The sequence below is a fragment of the Eulemur rufifrons genome, chromosome 7 (assembly GCF_041146395.1).
Source record: "Eulemur rufifrons isolate Redbay chromosome 7, OSU_ERuf_1, whole genome shotgun sequence".
Lineage (NCBI taxonomy): Eukaryota > Metazoa > Chordata > Mammalia > Primates > Lemuridae > Eulemur > Eulemur rufifrons.
Genome location: NC_090989.1, coordinates 254851967 through 254869100, shown reverse-complemented (window position 1 = coordinate 254869100; position 17134 = coordinate 254851967). Strand labels below are relative to the sequence as shown.

Below are 17134 nucleotides of genomic sequence, written 5' to 3'. Positions count from 1 at the left end.
TACTACCGTGTAACTTTCAGACAGAGCAGTGGGACAGATCCTTCCTTCCCCTCCAGCCCAGGGGCCCTTTTCTGGGTAAGGCTGGCCCTGCATGGCTGTTCCAACAAGGGGATGTAGAGGCCAGAGGTGTTATTAAATGACAGCAGCACTTGAAGGTCTAATAATTTCCATTATGGCTGAGCAGCAAGAGAGCAAAAATGATTTTGAAAACAGCTTCTCTGTAACAGTCATTGTTAGAAAAGCCAATGGTGATGGGAGTGAAAGAGATGCCCAAAGTCATGCTAATTACGGACAACTACCTTTTATTCACTGAGTTTCATGGCGGAAGGTATCTTCTGAAAAATATTAGTCAAGGGACAGTTTGAAATTATAGAATATTGAATAGTTTTTTTTTAAAGATACTAATTTCTGTACAAGGTCTTCTACTTCTAAAGGTGGTAAGTAGTTCTGAACAATTAAAAATAATTCAAAATCCTTATCATTTGAATGTTTGCTAATTAAAGAAAGGACTGGCTGAAGTTAATTTTTTTATTAAAATGTATGGAGGGAAAGTCATTAAGAAAATGATTAAGTATGAACAGATTCCCAAAGAGAACAGTTACCTAATGAAACGACAAACTCTAGAAATAAACATTTACATACAATATTCTAGAACTATGTAGAAGTCAGTAATGGCATCTAATTATTACAATGGAACCTCTAATTGGACAATATAGCCTAATGACTCCGTAACTGACAATAGAGTCTAACGACTCAGTGTACTTGAAAACAAACATTTATCAAACAGTATTTTGTAAATATGACTGGTCTTCTTGTCTAAGTCAGCTAAGATTTACTTCTGAAAACAAGACAACCACATTTGGACAATTTCCAGTTTCTTAAACTAGGTCTTTGACCATTAACTAGATCAAAACCAAGAAGGCATCTCACAACATGATTACAAACACATCCAAATCTCCCAGGCTGGTAACACTGTACCTGTGGTGGGATTGCAATCATTTCTTGTAGAAACCGAGGCGGAATTTCCCTGAGCTCTGACACTTTTACAGATGTCACAGTGCCAGAGTCCAAGAACTGAACATCAAGAGCCCGGCTGCTGTGAACGTTTGTGATCTGAAATGAGATACATGTTGGCTTATTTATTAGCAGACCCCAAAGACCAAAATGCTTCTGTGCAATTACATTTTATACAATTCTAAACTGCATATTAAAAGCAACAAACACTAGTGTTAATTATGATTTTCCCTTAAGTGTATTATTTACTAAATATTCTTTTAAAGAATTGATTTCAACATCTAGTTGTTAATTCATTTAATCTGTAATAATCAGTAAGCTAATAATATTCAGTAAAATTCGTAAGTATAGTAATATTTACTATTTCTCTAATTTTAGGACACAATTTATTATAAAATAGTTTGATATGTTATTATATATTACTGGTTATAAGATGTACTCTGTTATTCAAAATGTTACAATGTAAAGAAAAAACTATTGTATCTTAGGAATGAAGAAATAAAAAACAGGTAATTCAGAGACACAATTTTACTGTGGGTCAATACTATATATTTTTAAATCATAATGTATTTTATAGCTTTATAAGAAAACGTAATAATTTTTATTTATCCCAACTGAAAAAAATCAAAACTCAGAAAGTCATAGAGAGGTAAATTAAAGTCCAAATTAATAGTTCAAAAAATCAGAAAACTATACCTGAGTCAAAGCAATAATGACCTTTGTAATCATTTGTATTAACTGTCAAGAACAAATATATCATTTAAACACAGGATCTGTTCTTCATTAATCATTTTTCCCTCCCTAACTTTCTATACATCACTAAGAGAATGAATACTCAAACCTTCTGTCTACCTCAAAGGTAGACAGTACACAATTTGATAGTAAGAAAAATAATACTAGATATTATCTAAAGTATTTGGAGATACACTGAGAATGCATTTTTGCCAAAAACCCATAACCTGAACTTAAACATGAAGACACTCAAATTGAGAGATGCTTTACAAAGTGAAGCTACTCTTCAAAAAGTCATGAATGAGAAAGACAGACTGGCTAGCTGCCAGACTGGAGGATCCTACGAAGACAGGACAACTAATGCAATGTGGCATCCTGGACCAGAAAAAGGACATTTGTGGGAATGTCCTCAGTAAGTTCTTTAGATTAGTTAATGGTATTGTATTAATGTTAATTTCCTGAGTTTGATAATTACAGAATGGTTAAATAGGATGTTAAAATTTGGAGAAGGTAAGCAAAAGGCAAATGGGACCTCTGTACTATTTTTTGTAACTTTTTAAAAAGTGAAATAATTTCAAAATAAAATGTTTAAAAAGTATTTGTACATTTACATATTATAAACTAAATAACAGAGCTTTAACATCTGAATAATGCCATAATCTTTTCAAAGAGTCATGTTTTTGAAGTTTGTACTTAAGCACATAACCTTGGTCATACCAGCCTTCTGACATATGTTCATATTAATGACAGTAATTACTTCAAAATTGCTGCTATCATTACAGTAGACATGACCAGGTTTTATTTAAATAATGGGAAAATCAGTATAATTAAGTTAACAAAATGTTGCTATGCAGCATTAAAAAATCAATAAAGCAATGATTTTTACCTTTTGGGGGCTGGTTTGAGAATCTTACAAAAATTATGCATACTTTCCCCCCAAAATATGTAATACAAACACACACACAATTTGCATGCAATTCCAGGAGGGTTCAGGGTCCCCCTTGCCCCCGGCCCCATGAAAGTAGAGGTCTTTGTATCTAGGTTAAGAACCTCTGTAGCAAAGAAAAAATAGAAAAAAATAAAATAAAATCAAGCCAAGATTTCCAAATTTTAGCAATTGGGCAAACTAGATATCCAAAAAAGAAAGAAAGAGCAAATAACCACAAAAATCCAAAACCTAGCTTTTAAAAAACATCTAATACATGATAAAATATAATAAACCTCATTTCAAATTCATAACTAAGCTTGCAAGAAAATAAGACAATTATTAGGGAGTGGAAATAGAGGAGTATATGAACACTGAAGCCAAAACCATCCTGGGCAGGTGACATGGACTTAGACCCAGGCAAGAGGGAGGGAGGATCTGAGACTGTCCCATGAAGCCAGAACTCTCCAAGGGCCACACTCTCAATGGAAGGGCGACTTTAGAGAGCGATTAGGCAATATCTAGTAAAACTGAAGATACACATTCCCAATACTTAGAAACTCCATTCCTAGGTATGAGGGTTCATAGTAACACTGCTTATAACAAAAGACTAAAAACAATCAATGTCTGTCATCAGGAAGATGGAGTGATAATACTGGCATATTCATGGTTATATGATACAGCAGTAAAAATAGATAAACTAGAGCTGCACACATCAACATAGGTGAATCTCACAAACACACTGAATTAAAAAGCATGTTCACAAGAATCAAAACGCTTTATTATTTACATAAATTTTAAAAACTTATTCATTTAGTTATATTCATTTACTTTTTACTATATATATTCTATATAAGTATTCATTGCTATAATTCTACTATCTAAATATTAAAAGTATATAGTAAAAGTATGTGTGCATAGTTATAAATAACAGTAAGACTATAAACAAATAATAAACAAGAATGAGAAACACCAAGTTCACCCTCGGGGTAGGGGTAGAAGAAGGTATGTAAATGAGGAGCTTCACCCATATTGGTCAGGTTTTACCTCATCCTCAGGTGGTAAGTCCATGAGTGCGTATTCCATTTTATAAAATCCTGTTTACTTGAAATATTTCACAATAAGATAAAAAAAAAAAGTAAAGTGACTGATTTTACCTCTACTCGTAACCATTTTCCTTTGCAATGGAAGAGGCAGATTTTCCCACAGAAGGGTAATGAAACGAAGTACTCGGAGGTCATGTGCTACAAAACAAAAACACAGTATTTTTATTACTCTTACCAAAGAGTGTATTGCTACACCATTAGAAAAACAGATTGCTGTGGCACAGGCAGACAGTCATACCCACAAGTAATCAGACTTCTGTGAGCCCTTTCCCTACATGGAGTACACTGCAGTGATGCAGCAAATGTACCAGGGTTATAAAACTTCTGCCTTGTTACTCATGCATTTGTTTATGTCAGTGATTTACTCTCCCTAAGAGTACATGGCTCATACAACAGCACTATTAAAATGTCTAAAACGTTAGCGTAGAGGTCAGTGTGATTCATTTAGGCCCTGGCTTCATCAGTTACACGTGAAGAGAGGTGCTGAATCTGCCAAAAAGCAGGAGAGCAGCAGGGTTGAAAAGTAAGAAGGCTGGGCTAGCTGTCAGTAAGGCCTATTAACATTTCTTAACATTCAGATTCAAAGATAGGAAGATTTTAATTCCAAAACAAATGTTATCAATACAAATATGATATCAGTGCCAGTGAAACGCCAGCAAATCACAGCTGTAGGTCTCTTCATCTTCCTCTTCCACTGTAGCTAGATGTTGGGGACCTATGCATGGTCTCTTTCTGTTCAGGGTGAGTGTTTCTACTCTTCCCAAAGGCAATGTCTCCACTTGGGTTACCAGGGCACTAGCAAATATCGAGAGTGCTTTCTTCACCACTATAGGTTATAAGAACATCCATACAAATGAATCACTGGAGTCAAGCCTCTTTGGGTGTCTCAGATTTCTCCAAGATAGACTAGCAAATTCAACTTCAGGAATGACCTTGAGATATACACACACACACACATATATGGATGACATCTGAAACATGAAAGAGATAAAGCTATGTATCTAATGTCTCAATTCCAGACTATAGTCTGAATGCAGGTTTAACCTGATTCAGAAAATATTTTGGAATATCCATTCTATGTAAGACAGCAGATTAGGTACTGTAAGGGATGTAGAAAATTGGTAAGTTGCCGATAAGCCTACACTCTAGTAAGGCAAATGGCTACAATACAAAGCTGAATATGAGTGCCCTGAGGTACCCAATGTGCTCTGTAGGGTAGAGAAGGATTCACTTCCAGGGGTGAGGGGGCCAGGGTTTCAGAGGCAGTAGGGTTTAGTAACTTGGAAGCCACAGCATTTTCTGGATTATGAATATAATGTCCTAACGGCCATAAGCAAACCACTTCAGAAACTTAAAACAAAACCTCTACAGATCTTGATTCAGAAAAAAAAAATATTAGGATAAAAGTGTAAAGTGCTTACTAATACAATTTAAGCTGCAGAACCACATTTACCAGGCAGCAGGTCCTCAGGGACCATAAAGAGCTTGGGGACTGATGCCTGAGAAGGAAGATAAGGGCAGAATTAAGAAGGTAAGTATTATTCTCCTTCTAAATTCCAAGGTTTCTCTGTTGCCTGAGGCAGATGAGGCAGCTGGCTCCAGCAGACAGAGGCACAGGCACCGGCATCATGAGACTGTCAACTGCATGTTATAAATGACAAATCTACCAATTGTTTGAGCACTTACTATATCCTAGGCTCTGAGCTAAGCAGTGCTGCAATTAGTCCTCATGACAATCCTATAGATACACACTATTATTCCTTCATTTTACAGTGCAGAAATGGTATTATGTTCTTTTAAAGCTCTGAAGTCTGGTGCTCTTACCTACTATTCTAGAGATTCTACCTCAAACTATTAAAAAATTATTCATACTTATATAATTTAATGAACCACTCCTGTTTATAATTTTAGGGCTAATTTTAGACATGGATGATATTCCACCATACCTTACAATGGAAGTAGTCCTCTATCTTATGTAGAAGGTCACTGAGCTTGTTGAGACCCTTACAAGGCACCTGGCAGTAAAGTGTCCCGTCAGAGCAAATATTCGTCACTTTGACATTTGTGTACATAGCGTCAACCTAGAATAGACAAAAGACACCCCAAGAAAGGTTGAGAACAGAATGCAGCTCTTACCTACCTAAGGGGTATCTACCTAAATATCCCGTTAAAAGCCTTTGCATTTTAAAACCTTCTAAGTTAGAGGATAGGATGAAATGAAATTCATAACTTAAATGTAAAAAACTAATTTGAATTCCTTTCTTTTCAAAAGGAATATCCAGTATCATTTGTGTCAGGGACAAAATAGACATTCTACATACATTACCACATTCCATTGTCTGAAAAGCTAACAATATCCTTAACATTGATTTATTTTCTCCCCATTTATTTAGAAAAAGAATTATTACATAAACTATGTTTTTGCAACATTAACAAAAGTGAAAATAAAAAACTCTCACAAAATCAACTATATTATCAGTCTACTTTCTAACCTGTGTCCACAGGCCACATAAAATTTTGTGATTTTTAAATACTATAATAAAGTAAATATTTAATTTTAGCCATTTTTAGTCAAATAATAATATAAAGACAATTTGCAGTTGCTCTACTTATTAAAACAAAATTTTTCCCATTGTTTTTATAAAGTCTTTAAAATGATCATCTTAAACATCTCATCCTATTCTCTAGAGTGAATGTTCTATCATTTATTTAAGGTTTCCTTATTTTGGGGCATTTATGTTCTTTACATTTTAAAAATGCTAAAGCTAATAATAAACATCTTCATGGACCTAATTTTCCCTTTTTTATATTATCTTCCCTTATTATGTTTACACAATAATTTCAGGTCTTTCTCCACTTGTAGAGCCTGACCAGCTCCTCTCTCTGGAATGAAAAAAAAAAAAAAAAATATATATATATATATATATATATATAAAAGAAAAAAATAATTTCATATAAAATCAATACATGTTTGTTGTAGAATCTGGAAAATAAAAAATCCAACTCCTAAGAAATAATTACTGTTAATTTTTTGGCACTTTTCCCCCTTCCAGCTCCCCCTTCTCCTTTTGTCCCTTAATATATAGTAATCTGTCTCTACCATTTGTTAGCCTAAAATTTATAATATTCTTTCCTTATGATTTTCTTTCATAGAATATGTGTAACAGATGATAACAGTGATCGCAATGGTACCTGCAGGTGAACCTCTAGTGACTTGTCACATATGGCCTTCAAGCAGGTGGCATTGATATTGACATCATCTTCTCCTGATGTATCGTACAAAACAACAAGTGGAATATCAGCTTTGTCAAGTATTTCCACTGCAAAGATCTTTCCACAAGTTAAAGATTCAACCACCTTCACTAAATCAGGATCATCACTTAGAACTTCCAATCCTGAAAAATATTGAATATTTTAATTTCTACTTTATTCGCAAAATAATTTTAGGGTGAATAGATTGTGTCTGTCTTGACCGCTTATTAAAATTATGAATCTAACGCAAAATTGTTAAATTTTATATGAAAGCTTTATTTTATAATCTTTTATGCCTTACACTTTGTTTTAAAAAATATAATGTGAATGCCCTTTTGAATGATACACTAAAGCAGGGAATCTTAAAACAAGAAGAAAAACTGATGATCAATAAGAATTTCTACCTGAGGAGAAACAACCTTCACTTTATATACAAACACATATTTCAAACAAAAAGACTAATACGCATAAGAAGCTATCATTGTGTCTGCCAGTCATGAATCTGCAATGTTCTTCCTAAAATTCTACCCTTGATTTTTTTTCATTTTTAATTAAATATATACAATATTTTTTTCTTATAAAATGAACATATATATTTGGAAACTGACACAGTACTATTGTTTGTTTCTTTTTAAATTATACTATTATGACCCTAAGAATACCAAAGAACCTTCTGATTTATCAAAGATTAATGTTTTAACATAATACAAGTATAGGGTGAATTTTGTTGTAGTCTATTCTTTAAATTCTTTGAAAATTGTAATTCCATATATCTGATAATTCTAAGTTAATCCAGTAAACTAATGAAAACTAGCTCATTATTTCCCCCAGTGGTGCCAAAGTGCCTATTTCTATATTCTCTCCCTTTAAATCCATCAGCTAAAATTTAGACTCCTCCTGAACTACTCTCCTCTTGTTCTGTTCTCCAGACACATAACTTTGTGGCTTTTCTCAATGCCTTCATTTCAGCATCCTAACTCTTGTCCTGTACTCTTGATATGTTCTTTCTGAAACCAACTCCCACAGGTTCCTAATAGGCTTTTAAAATTTCTTCAGGTTTATCTCACAGATACAGTCAAACCCAGCTCCTATGACATAAGGACTCACCCTGACTGGGAAGGAGGCATTTATTACTTCGGAGGACTAGTTTTCATGAAAGAGTTATGATCATTTTCTGCATTTGGCTCAAGCTCCTGTGGCATGAGACATATTTCTTTTTTTTTTTCTTTTAGAAATTTTTATTGGAATCACATTAAACCTTTAAATTACTTGAGAATTAAATAATTATTTTAATAATATTTAGTATTCCCATTCAGGAACATTTATATCTCTACATTTATTCTCCTGGTATATCTGTCCACATGTTTTTTTTTTTTTATTTCAGCATATTATGGGGGTACAAAAGTTTAGGTTATGTATATTGCCCTTGCTCCCCGACCCCCCCAATCAGAACTTCAAGTGTGTCCATCCCCTAGACGGTGCGCATCACACTCATTATGTATGTATACACCCATCCCCTCCCATGAGGCATATTTCAATGCCTTTCCTCATCATGAATGTCATATGACCACTGTATCCTCTACACTTTACGTTTGTCCCTATAATGTCACTCTCTACATGTGCATTCCTCTATGCTTCCTTGAGGAAGAAATAAAAGAATAGTAATACATGGACTATACAAGAAACTACATGTGACCTATCGCCAAACTCATACTTGGGCGTGGGAGGGTGTCAGGTGTAAGCATCACCACAGTCCATCTCAGTGGGAGAGGGCTGAAGGTCACCTCACAACACCTCGAGCAACGGGACTGAAACTGATCAAATCCCATGATACAGGGCCACTATCAATTGTTACTAGGGCAGTTAAAACAAGAAAAAACCCTTTAAGATGACCAATAGACATTTTTATAATAAATTATAATAAATATATTTTCATATATACATAAAATATAATACAAATATTGTAACATTCTTATAATGATCACATCCTATAAAGAGCATGTTAAACACAAATTTATTTAAATGTTTCAAGAAATAACACATTGTAACACCTTGAGATAACTAGTCCATTTTAGGACTTAAGCATCCAAGAGTATGGTGGTAATAACCTATCCAAATGGAGAGAGTTTATAAAAAGTTCCTCTTACCTGCAAGCTTACATTTTGTGGCTTGGAATGAGAGTGAACAAAACTTCGGGTTCAGCTTGTATCCTTTGCTCTTTTCAACACTTTCACTAAAACCATAGTCAACATAGCATACCTAATGATAAAAAAAACCCAATAATGCTTAGGCTCAAAGTTCTTTTTCCTCACTTAAAAAAATCATTTTTTTTTAAGTGGCTCCATTTTATTCCATAATCAGAAAATTAGTGGTGTCAGGGGTGTCACAGCTGCCTGGAAAAAGTCAGGGGAGATTTCCCCTGACTTACTCCAGATGAGAAAGGTTGGGGCTGAGACCAAGGAAACCAGCGCTCCTGGTCAGGCCCCAGTCCCCTACCTCGCCCCTCTGTGAGACAGCTCAGCCCTGTTGCCTTGCCACTGCCAGTCTCTCGGCAGCACATCTGTCTGGTTCTGCCAACTCAGCCAGCCGCCTCCCCTACTTTCACTAATATCATAACACCCGCATCACTCTCTTCTTTTTAAAAAAAAATTTATTTTTAATTATTATGGGTATATAATAGTGGTATATCTTTATAGGGTACATGTGATGTTTTGATACAGGCATACAATGTGAATTAATCCAAACATGGTAATTGGAGTATCCATCACCTCAGGCAGTTAACATTTCCTTGTGTTAGGAACATTCCAGTTCCACTCTTTTAGTTATTTTAAACTATACCCTAACTTATTGTTGGATTATAGTCACTTTGTTGTACTATCAGATAGTGTTCATTCTATCTAACTATATTTTTGCACCCATTAACCACCCCCGCTTTATCCTCCCCTCCCTGATACCCTTCCCAGCCTCTGGTAACCATTATTCTACTCTTTATTTCCATGAGATCAATTGTTTTTGATATTTAGCTCCCACATATGACTGAGAGATTTGTCTTTCTGTGCTTGGCTTATTTCACTTAACATAATATTTCTCCAGTTCCATCCATGTTGCTGCAAATGCCAGGATTTCATTCTTTTTGTGGCTGAATAATATTCCATGGTGTATATGTACCACAATTTCTTTATCCATTAATTCATTAATGGACACTGAAGATGATTCCATATCTTGGCTATTGTAAATAGTGCTGCAATAAACATGGGAGTGCAGATATCTTTTCAATATACTGAATTCCCGTTCTTTGGATATATACCCATCAGTGGGATTGCTGGGTCACATTGTAGTTCTATTTTCAGTTTTTTGAGGAAACTCCATATTGTCTTCCATAGTAGTTGTACTAATTTACATTCCCACAATAGCGTAGGTGCATTCCCCTTTCTCCATATCCTTGCCTGCATTTGTTATTGCCTATCTTTCTGATTAAAGTCATTTTAACTGGAGTGAGATGGTATCTTATTATAGTTTTGATTTGCATTTCCCTGATGACTAATGATGTTGAGCACTTTTTCATATACTTGTTGGCCATTTGTATGTCTCCTTTTGAGAAATGTCTATTCAGACCCTTTGCCCATTTTTAATTGGATTATTTGATTTTTTTCCCTATTGAGTTGCTTGAGCTCCTTATATATTCTAGTTATTAATCCCTTGTCAGATGGGTAGTTTGCAAATATTTTCTCCCATTCAGTGTGTTGTCTCTTTGTTAATTGTTTTCCTTTGCTGTGCAGAAGCTTTTTAGCTTGATGTGATCCCATTTGTCCAATTTTGCTTTGGTTGTCTGTGCCTTGGGCATATTACCCAAGAAGTCCTTGCTCAGACCAGTGTCCTGAAGCATTTCCCCAATGTTTTCTTTTAGTAGTTTCATAGTTTCAGGTCTTTAATTCTTTAATCCATTTTGACTTGATTTTTTCATATGGCAAGAAATAAGGGTCTAGTTTCATTCCTTATTTTTCTTGAGTCACATACTTCTACCTGTTCCCTGGGCAGCAGTATTTGTTTCTAGAGAAGGCATCATTCTTGTGGTATCTATCAGATTCTAAATCCCCAAAGTAGCATTTGTGATGGCTGTTCTCAGCTACTGTGCTTCCAGGGACCAAGCTGCTTCTGTCAATGACAACAATGATGTCATGGTTGGAAAACATGGAATTCTACACTGAAAAAATAAGTACTCCTGTTTTTTTTTAGGGATGTGAAGCTGGGTTAAGCCTTCATCCAACTCAATGAAAGGATCCAAATCCGCTGGACAGAATTCTGTGTTTGCTGAAATCTGTACGACTCTTTCTCACCATTAGCATAGATCATTAAGAGCCCGGATATTATTTTTAGAGTATTTATAGAACCTGCAGTTGAAAGGACTATATAAAGCTGTGGTTTAGAACGATAACTATGAAATGTGAGAGAAAGTGCTGAAGATCTAGTATGCTTCTCTAATTAAAGCAGATGATGGCTTTTAAAAAAAAAAAAAAAAAACAAAACCAACAACAAAAGCTTGGGCAAAGGCTTGGCTAAGAGATACCAACAATGTAGAGGCAGGTCCCTTTTCACTTTCTATGGGATTACAAAGTTCACAGGTCAGCTTCTTAGTACTTAGATTATGGTACTAACCACACAAAACAAAAATCCTCCCCAGCAGAGAATCTAAGAAAAAAAAGAGGCAGAGAGACCACTAACTCCTTTCCCTGACCATCTGGTAAGTGGACCTGTAGGGCCTGTCTGCCCCATATTGGAAAGATCATCTCTTAGAGTGCACATCTGACTCAACACTGTCTTAGGCGTAGATTGTTGGCAGGGTCCCATGTCTGGCAGTTGGCCATTTAAGTGCACAAGTCTATCTCTCCAGTCCAAATTAGCACCTGTTCTTCCTTCTCATAGGCCTCAGGAGTTAGGCAGCTCTCATTTCGTTAATAGCCATCACCACATACAGCTTGGATTCTGCTCTTTCCAGACCCAAAATGGAGATAACATGGTCTGACAACAGGACATATCACGTGAAATGATTCTTGGAAAATTCAGGGATGTATTCTTAGCACAAGAACAGCTAAAGAATAACTGTTCCAAATGCTTCAAAGTGTTTCTGTAGTGTTTGTAGCTTATTTCTTTTTTTTTTTTTTTTTTTGAGACAGAGTGTCGCTTTGTTGCCCTGGCTAGAGTGAGTGCCGTGGCGTCAGCCTAGCTCACAGCAACCTCAAACTCCTGGGCTTAAGTGATCTTACTGCCTCAGCCTCCCGAGTAGCTGGGAATACAGGCATGCGCCACCATGCCCGGCTAATTTTTTCTATATATATTTTAGTTGGCCAGATAATTTCTTTCTATTTTTAGTAGAGACGGGGTCTCGCTCTTGCTCAGGCTGGTCTCGAACTCCTGACCTTGAGCAATCCACCCGCCTCGGCCTCCCAGAGTGCTAGGATTACAGGCGTGAGCCACCGCGCCCGGCCTGTAGCTTATTTCTTTTCTTTCTTGTTTTTAAGCATGATGCCACGTACTTGTATGGCAGCTGCAATTTATAAAACCCCTGCCCATGGATTGCCCAGTGTGGCTCTCACCACACCCTGTCCTTTGCTCTGTGAGGGCTGAGTAGTTTCTGTCTGTCATGTTCTGAGATTAGCCTGAGGAGGCTCAAAATCCTGGCATGGGCTCCGGTCCATTCCTGGTTCTCTGGCACCATCAAGTGGCCAAAGGTCTCCCAGCACTACTGAGGGACACCCAGCAGACATCCCTGGGTGCGCGTCTGGGTCAGGCCAAACTGACACCAATCTCAGGGGGTGACCACAAGCTCCTGTTTCTCCTACTCACTAGGGACCTGATAGGTGAGAAGCAAGGAGGGAATCCATACCCACTGCCAGGCAAAGGTCGCAAAGGTCAGTTCAAGAGAAGTAAGTAGCTAGGGTTTCTCCAAATAAAGGGAGAAATCATCTCAGTCAGCTTCATGGGGATGTGGAGAACAAAGTCAGGCCAGGATTGCCACAGCCACTGCTGTCTTAAGACTGCAAAAGATACTAAGCTATCTTTTTTATTTCTAATAACCAGCCCATAACTCTCAGCAGCAATGACATGGCTGGTCGCTTCCTTCTTCATGAAGCACTTTCTTTTTCTGGCTTCCATGACACTACCCACTTGGTTTTCTTCTTCTTTGGCCATCCTTACAGTCTTCTTTGCTCTTCTTATGCCCACCATCTAAATGCTGAAGTGTTTCAGGACCCTGGTCCTGGGCCCCTCCTCTCCTCTACAGGTTTTCTTTCCCTAGGTGATCTTATCTAGTCCCGTAACTTCAAATATCACCTATATACTGATGCCTCCCAGTGCCATAGTGGAGATCTATGCTGATATATCTCCAGCCCCAACAACTACTTGAGCTCTAAATTCATCCATGTGAAATCTGATAGCTATTGTCAAACCTAATAGGTCCTACAAAGTTCTTGATTATCTTCCATACTTGTTCTTCTCTCCGACCTCTCAATTTTAACAAATGGCACCAATATCCATCCAGTTGCTCAAGCCCCAAACCCAGCAGCCATCTCAAATCTTCCCTTTTGCTTACCCCTCACATCCAACCATTTAGTGTCCTATCAGTTCTACCTCCAAATATAGCCTGAATCTCCTCCTTTACCTCCGTCTCCACTACTGCCACCCAGTTCAGCTTACCAGGTAGCCGGCTATTGCAACTAACTAGTCTTACTTTCCTTGTGTGCCTATCCTCCACAACAGTACCAGAACCACTTTTGAAGCATCTAGATGAGATCACATCACCCTGCCTATGCCTTCCTTCAGAGTTATTTTCTATCATAGCACATTGATTATTTCCTTCATTGCACTGAAATTGTTTTGTGTATTTATTGCATACTTGCTTATTATCTACCTTTTCCCACTAGAATATAAGCTTCTTGAGACCAAAGACTTGTCTCTCTTATCCCCTGCTCTAGAACTGTGAAAAAGTGCATAAAAGTGCATCAGGTAGATACTAACATGATGATAGTATCTCATTTTACAGATAAGGAATCAGAGAAGTTAAATGACTTTCTCAAGGCCATGCAGTTAAAAATGGCAGAGCTGAGGCCGGGCGCGGTGGCTCACGCCTGTAATCCTAGCACTCTGGGAGGCCGAGGTGGGCGGATCGTTTGAGCTCAGGAGTTCGAGACCAGCCTGAGCAAGAGCGAGACCCCATCTCTACTAAAAATAGAAAGAAATTATATGGACAGCTAAAAATATATATAGAAAAAATTAGCCGGGCATGGTGGTGCATGCCTGTAGTCCCAGCTACTCGGGAGGCTGAGACAGGAGGATCGCTTGAGCTCAGGAGTTTGAGGTTGCTGTGAGCTAGGCTGACGCCACGGCACTCACTCTAGCCTGGGCAACAGAGTGAGACTCTGTCTTAAAAAAAAAAAAAAAAAAAAAATGGCAGAGCTGAGACTCAAAGTCAGGTCTTTCTGACTCCAGAGCTTGAACTCCCACATTGTAGGTATGGAGGAAAGAAAGCCCAAGTGACTGCCCTATAGACTTCAGACTGGGAGATATCCTTGCATTATGTAGCACAGACATTGCTGTACTGTTAATGTGTCACTAGTATTTATGTATGATTCTTCTCTTCATAAGAAATCCCTATGCCTTAAAACAGCTTAGCTTTTGCTGAACTTACTAAGGGCAGGGGGAAATAAATGGCCAGCAAATATTATCTAGGAACATTTAGGGACAGTTACCTTTTATCAACTAGAGGCCTGGAGGAATGGAGGAAGTAGACCCTCCAAAGGCACACAACCAAATACAGGCAGAGTCAGGACTAGTGCCCAAGCCACTAATCATAAATCCTGGTCCAGTGATCAACATGGTCCTTAGTTTTTTCCAGATATTTTTCAAACTTTATCCAAGTATAATTTATACTAAATAAAAGATATCCATTAGAAGTATATAGTTTCATGGGTTTTGACTAATATATACCCATATATCACCACTGTAATCAACATATAGACCATTTCCACCACCCCCAAAAGTTCCCTCTTGCCCTTTGCAGTTAGCCCTCCTGCACCTCCTGTCCCAGGCAACCACTGATCTGATTTCTATCACTGGAGATGAATTTGACCTGTTCTTAGACATCATTTATATGGAATCATATATTAATAATATTAATCTTTTGTGCCTGGCTTCTTTAACTCAGCACAAAGTCTATGAGATTTATCCATGAGACTGTATGCTTAGTAGTTTGTTCTTTTTTATTGTTGAATAGCATTCCATTACATGAATACAATATAGCTTGTTTACACATTCACCTGTTGGTGAACATTTGGGCTGTTTCCAGTTTGGGAATATTAATAAAGCTGCTACAAATATGTACATACAAGCCTTTTTGTGGACCTGTTTTCATTTCTATTGTGTAAATACTAGAGGTCATATAGTAAGTGCTTAACTTTATAAGAAACTGCCAAACTGTTTTCCAATTTTCAGATTTTTAAAGTCAATCAAATTACTTAAAAGTTGTGCCTCTGCAGATTTGGTTAAGCAATTTCCTAAATATCTCTGTGAATGAGAAAAGGTGGTTGGGGTGAGTTTACTTCTGGAGAGGGTCAGGGCCTCTCCTATTGAACAATCTGGGTCCGAAAAAGCAAGCACCTCTTTTTGTGTGTGCTTGTGCTTCAGTGGAGAGTAACCGAGGGACTTAAGCCCAGGTTCAGGGACTGGTCATTTGCACTCAATGACACAAGTGGGATTATTGGCCAAGGCTGACAGTGGCATATGGAATAAGGCTCTGTATTATGGAACAGAGGCTGTAGAAATACACGTGTATTTCTCAGCTTGCAAAACTTAGAGAAAACCAAAAGATCTTAGACATGTCTCCCTTCACAGCCTGAGAGTCCTCTGTACAAACACAAAGGCAGAACTGGGAGACAAGGGTCACTCCCTACATGGTGTCCTTCCCATCAGGATGGATGGAAATGTTCCTTCCATCTCCTTTTAGGGAAGGGGAGACATCTTAACACTCAAGAAAGAAAAGATCTTTTCCTCACAAATTCTCTATAAAGTATCAGGCTCATTATTCAAATGATAAATTCCAAACAAACACACAGTTTCCACCAAGGCAGAAAGAAATGACACATCAAAAATAGTAGACAAGTACAGATGACCACATGGCAGATGGAGCTACCATACAGCTCCTCTCCATGTTATACGGGGAGCTCTGAGGCCCAAAGGCACCACTGTGCTCAGAGAAACTGTGCTTCTCTGCCTCTGCACTAAAGTTAAGAAGAGGCACAGGAGCAGAGGCTGCCCACCAGGAACGTGGCGAAGCCTGAAAGTCTCAGAGCCTGCTGATGAAAGTGAGCCTCCAAACGAGCCCCCTGGCCTTTCCAGGAGGACAGAGAGGGCAACACTGGGAGCAGCCCTGAAGAATGATGCAAGTCCTGGCTGGAGAAGAGGGAGGCGAAGATGCCATTTTCTCTGGTCTGTACTGCTTCCCTCACTCCAAAGTACTGGCCTTGATAAGAGGCCCACAGAGCTCCGGTCAGTACTTACTATATATCCCAGGAATGGAAATAAGTGCCTTTTCCTAATTAGATCATGGGTTATGGATACTCCCATGGAGAAGAATTTTTTTCTTTAACTAAAATTCTAAGATAGTATGACTACAACTGACTTGAAAGCTGAGAGAGAGAATCTTTTACAGTTACTAGCTTTTCAACTTCCAGAGAAAACTACACATCATAATTAGAAAGGACACAGCATTTACATTTGAAAAATGTAAAGAATCAACATTTACATTTGGCAAATAACAGGTGTTTGCCTTGTTCATAATGCTATGACAGTAAACAGTGCTTGCCTTTATTTTGTTCTCTTCTGTTGAGATGACCTGTGCCCGTAACCAAGCGTCTTCCTCGGCATTTATCGCCAGCAACTGCCCAACGTGCACAGTCTGGACTGGTGTGACTCTAGGGTTCTTACTGTAATATTCCTTCATCTCATCTTCCATTAACTCCTGAGCAGCAGAATAGTCTTTGCCCACATACCTGAGTTAGTTAAAAGAAGAGAACCCAAATGAAGCAACCCAGAAGGAGAAAATCTATAGGAA

The 17134-nt window shown here is 37.6% G+C and overlaps 1 protein-coding gene across 1 annotated transcript in view; it reads right to left on the bottom strand.

Moving 5' to 3' along the window:
- Positions 1–17134, bottom strand: part of TDRD7 (tudor domain containing 7) — a 68797-nt gene that overhangs the window by 14937 nt on the left and 36726 nt on the right. Inside the window, exons 8-13 of the mRNA XM_069474460.1 lie at positions 16886–17072; positions 9177–9288; positions 6970–7172; positions 5724–5858; positions 3829–3915; positions 979–1113 (exon numbers count right to left, since the gene is read on the bottom strand). Of these exons, the coding sequence (XP_069330561.1) occupies positions 979–1113; positions 3829–3915; positions 5724–5858; positions 6970–7172; positions 9177–9288; positions 16886–17072 (859 nt within the window). The remainder of the gene's footprint in view (positions 1–978; positions 1114–3828; positions 3916–5723; positions 5859–6969; positions 7173–9176; positions 9289–16885; positions 17073–17134) is intronic.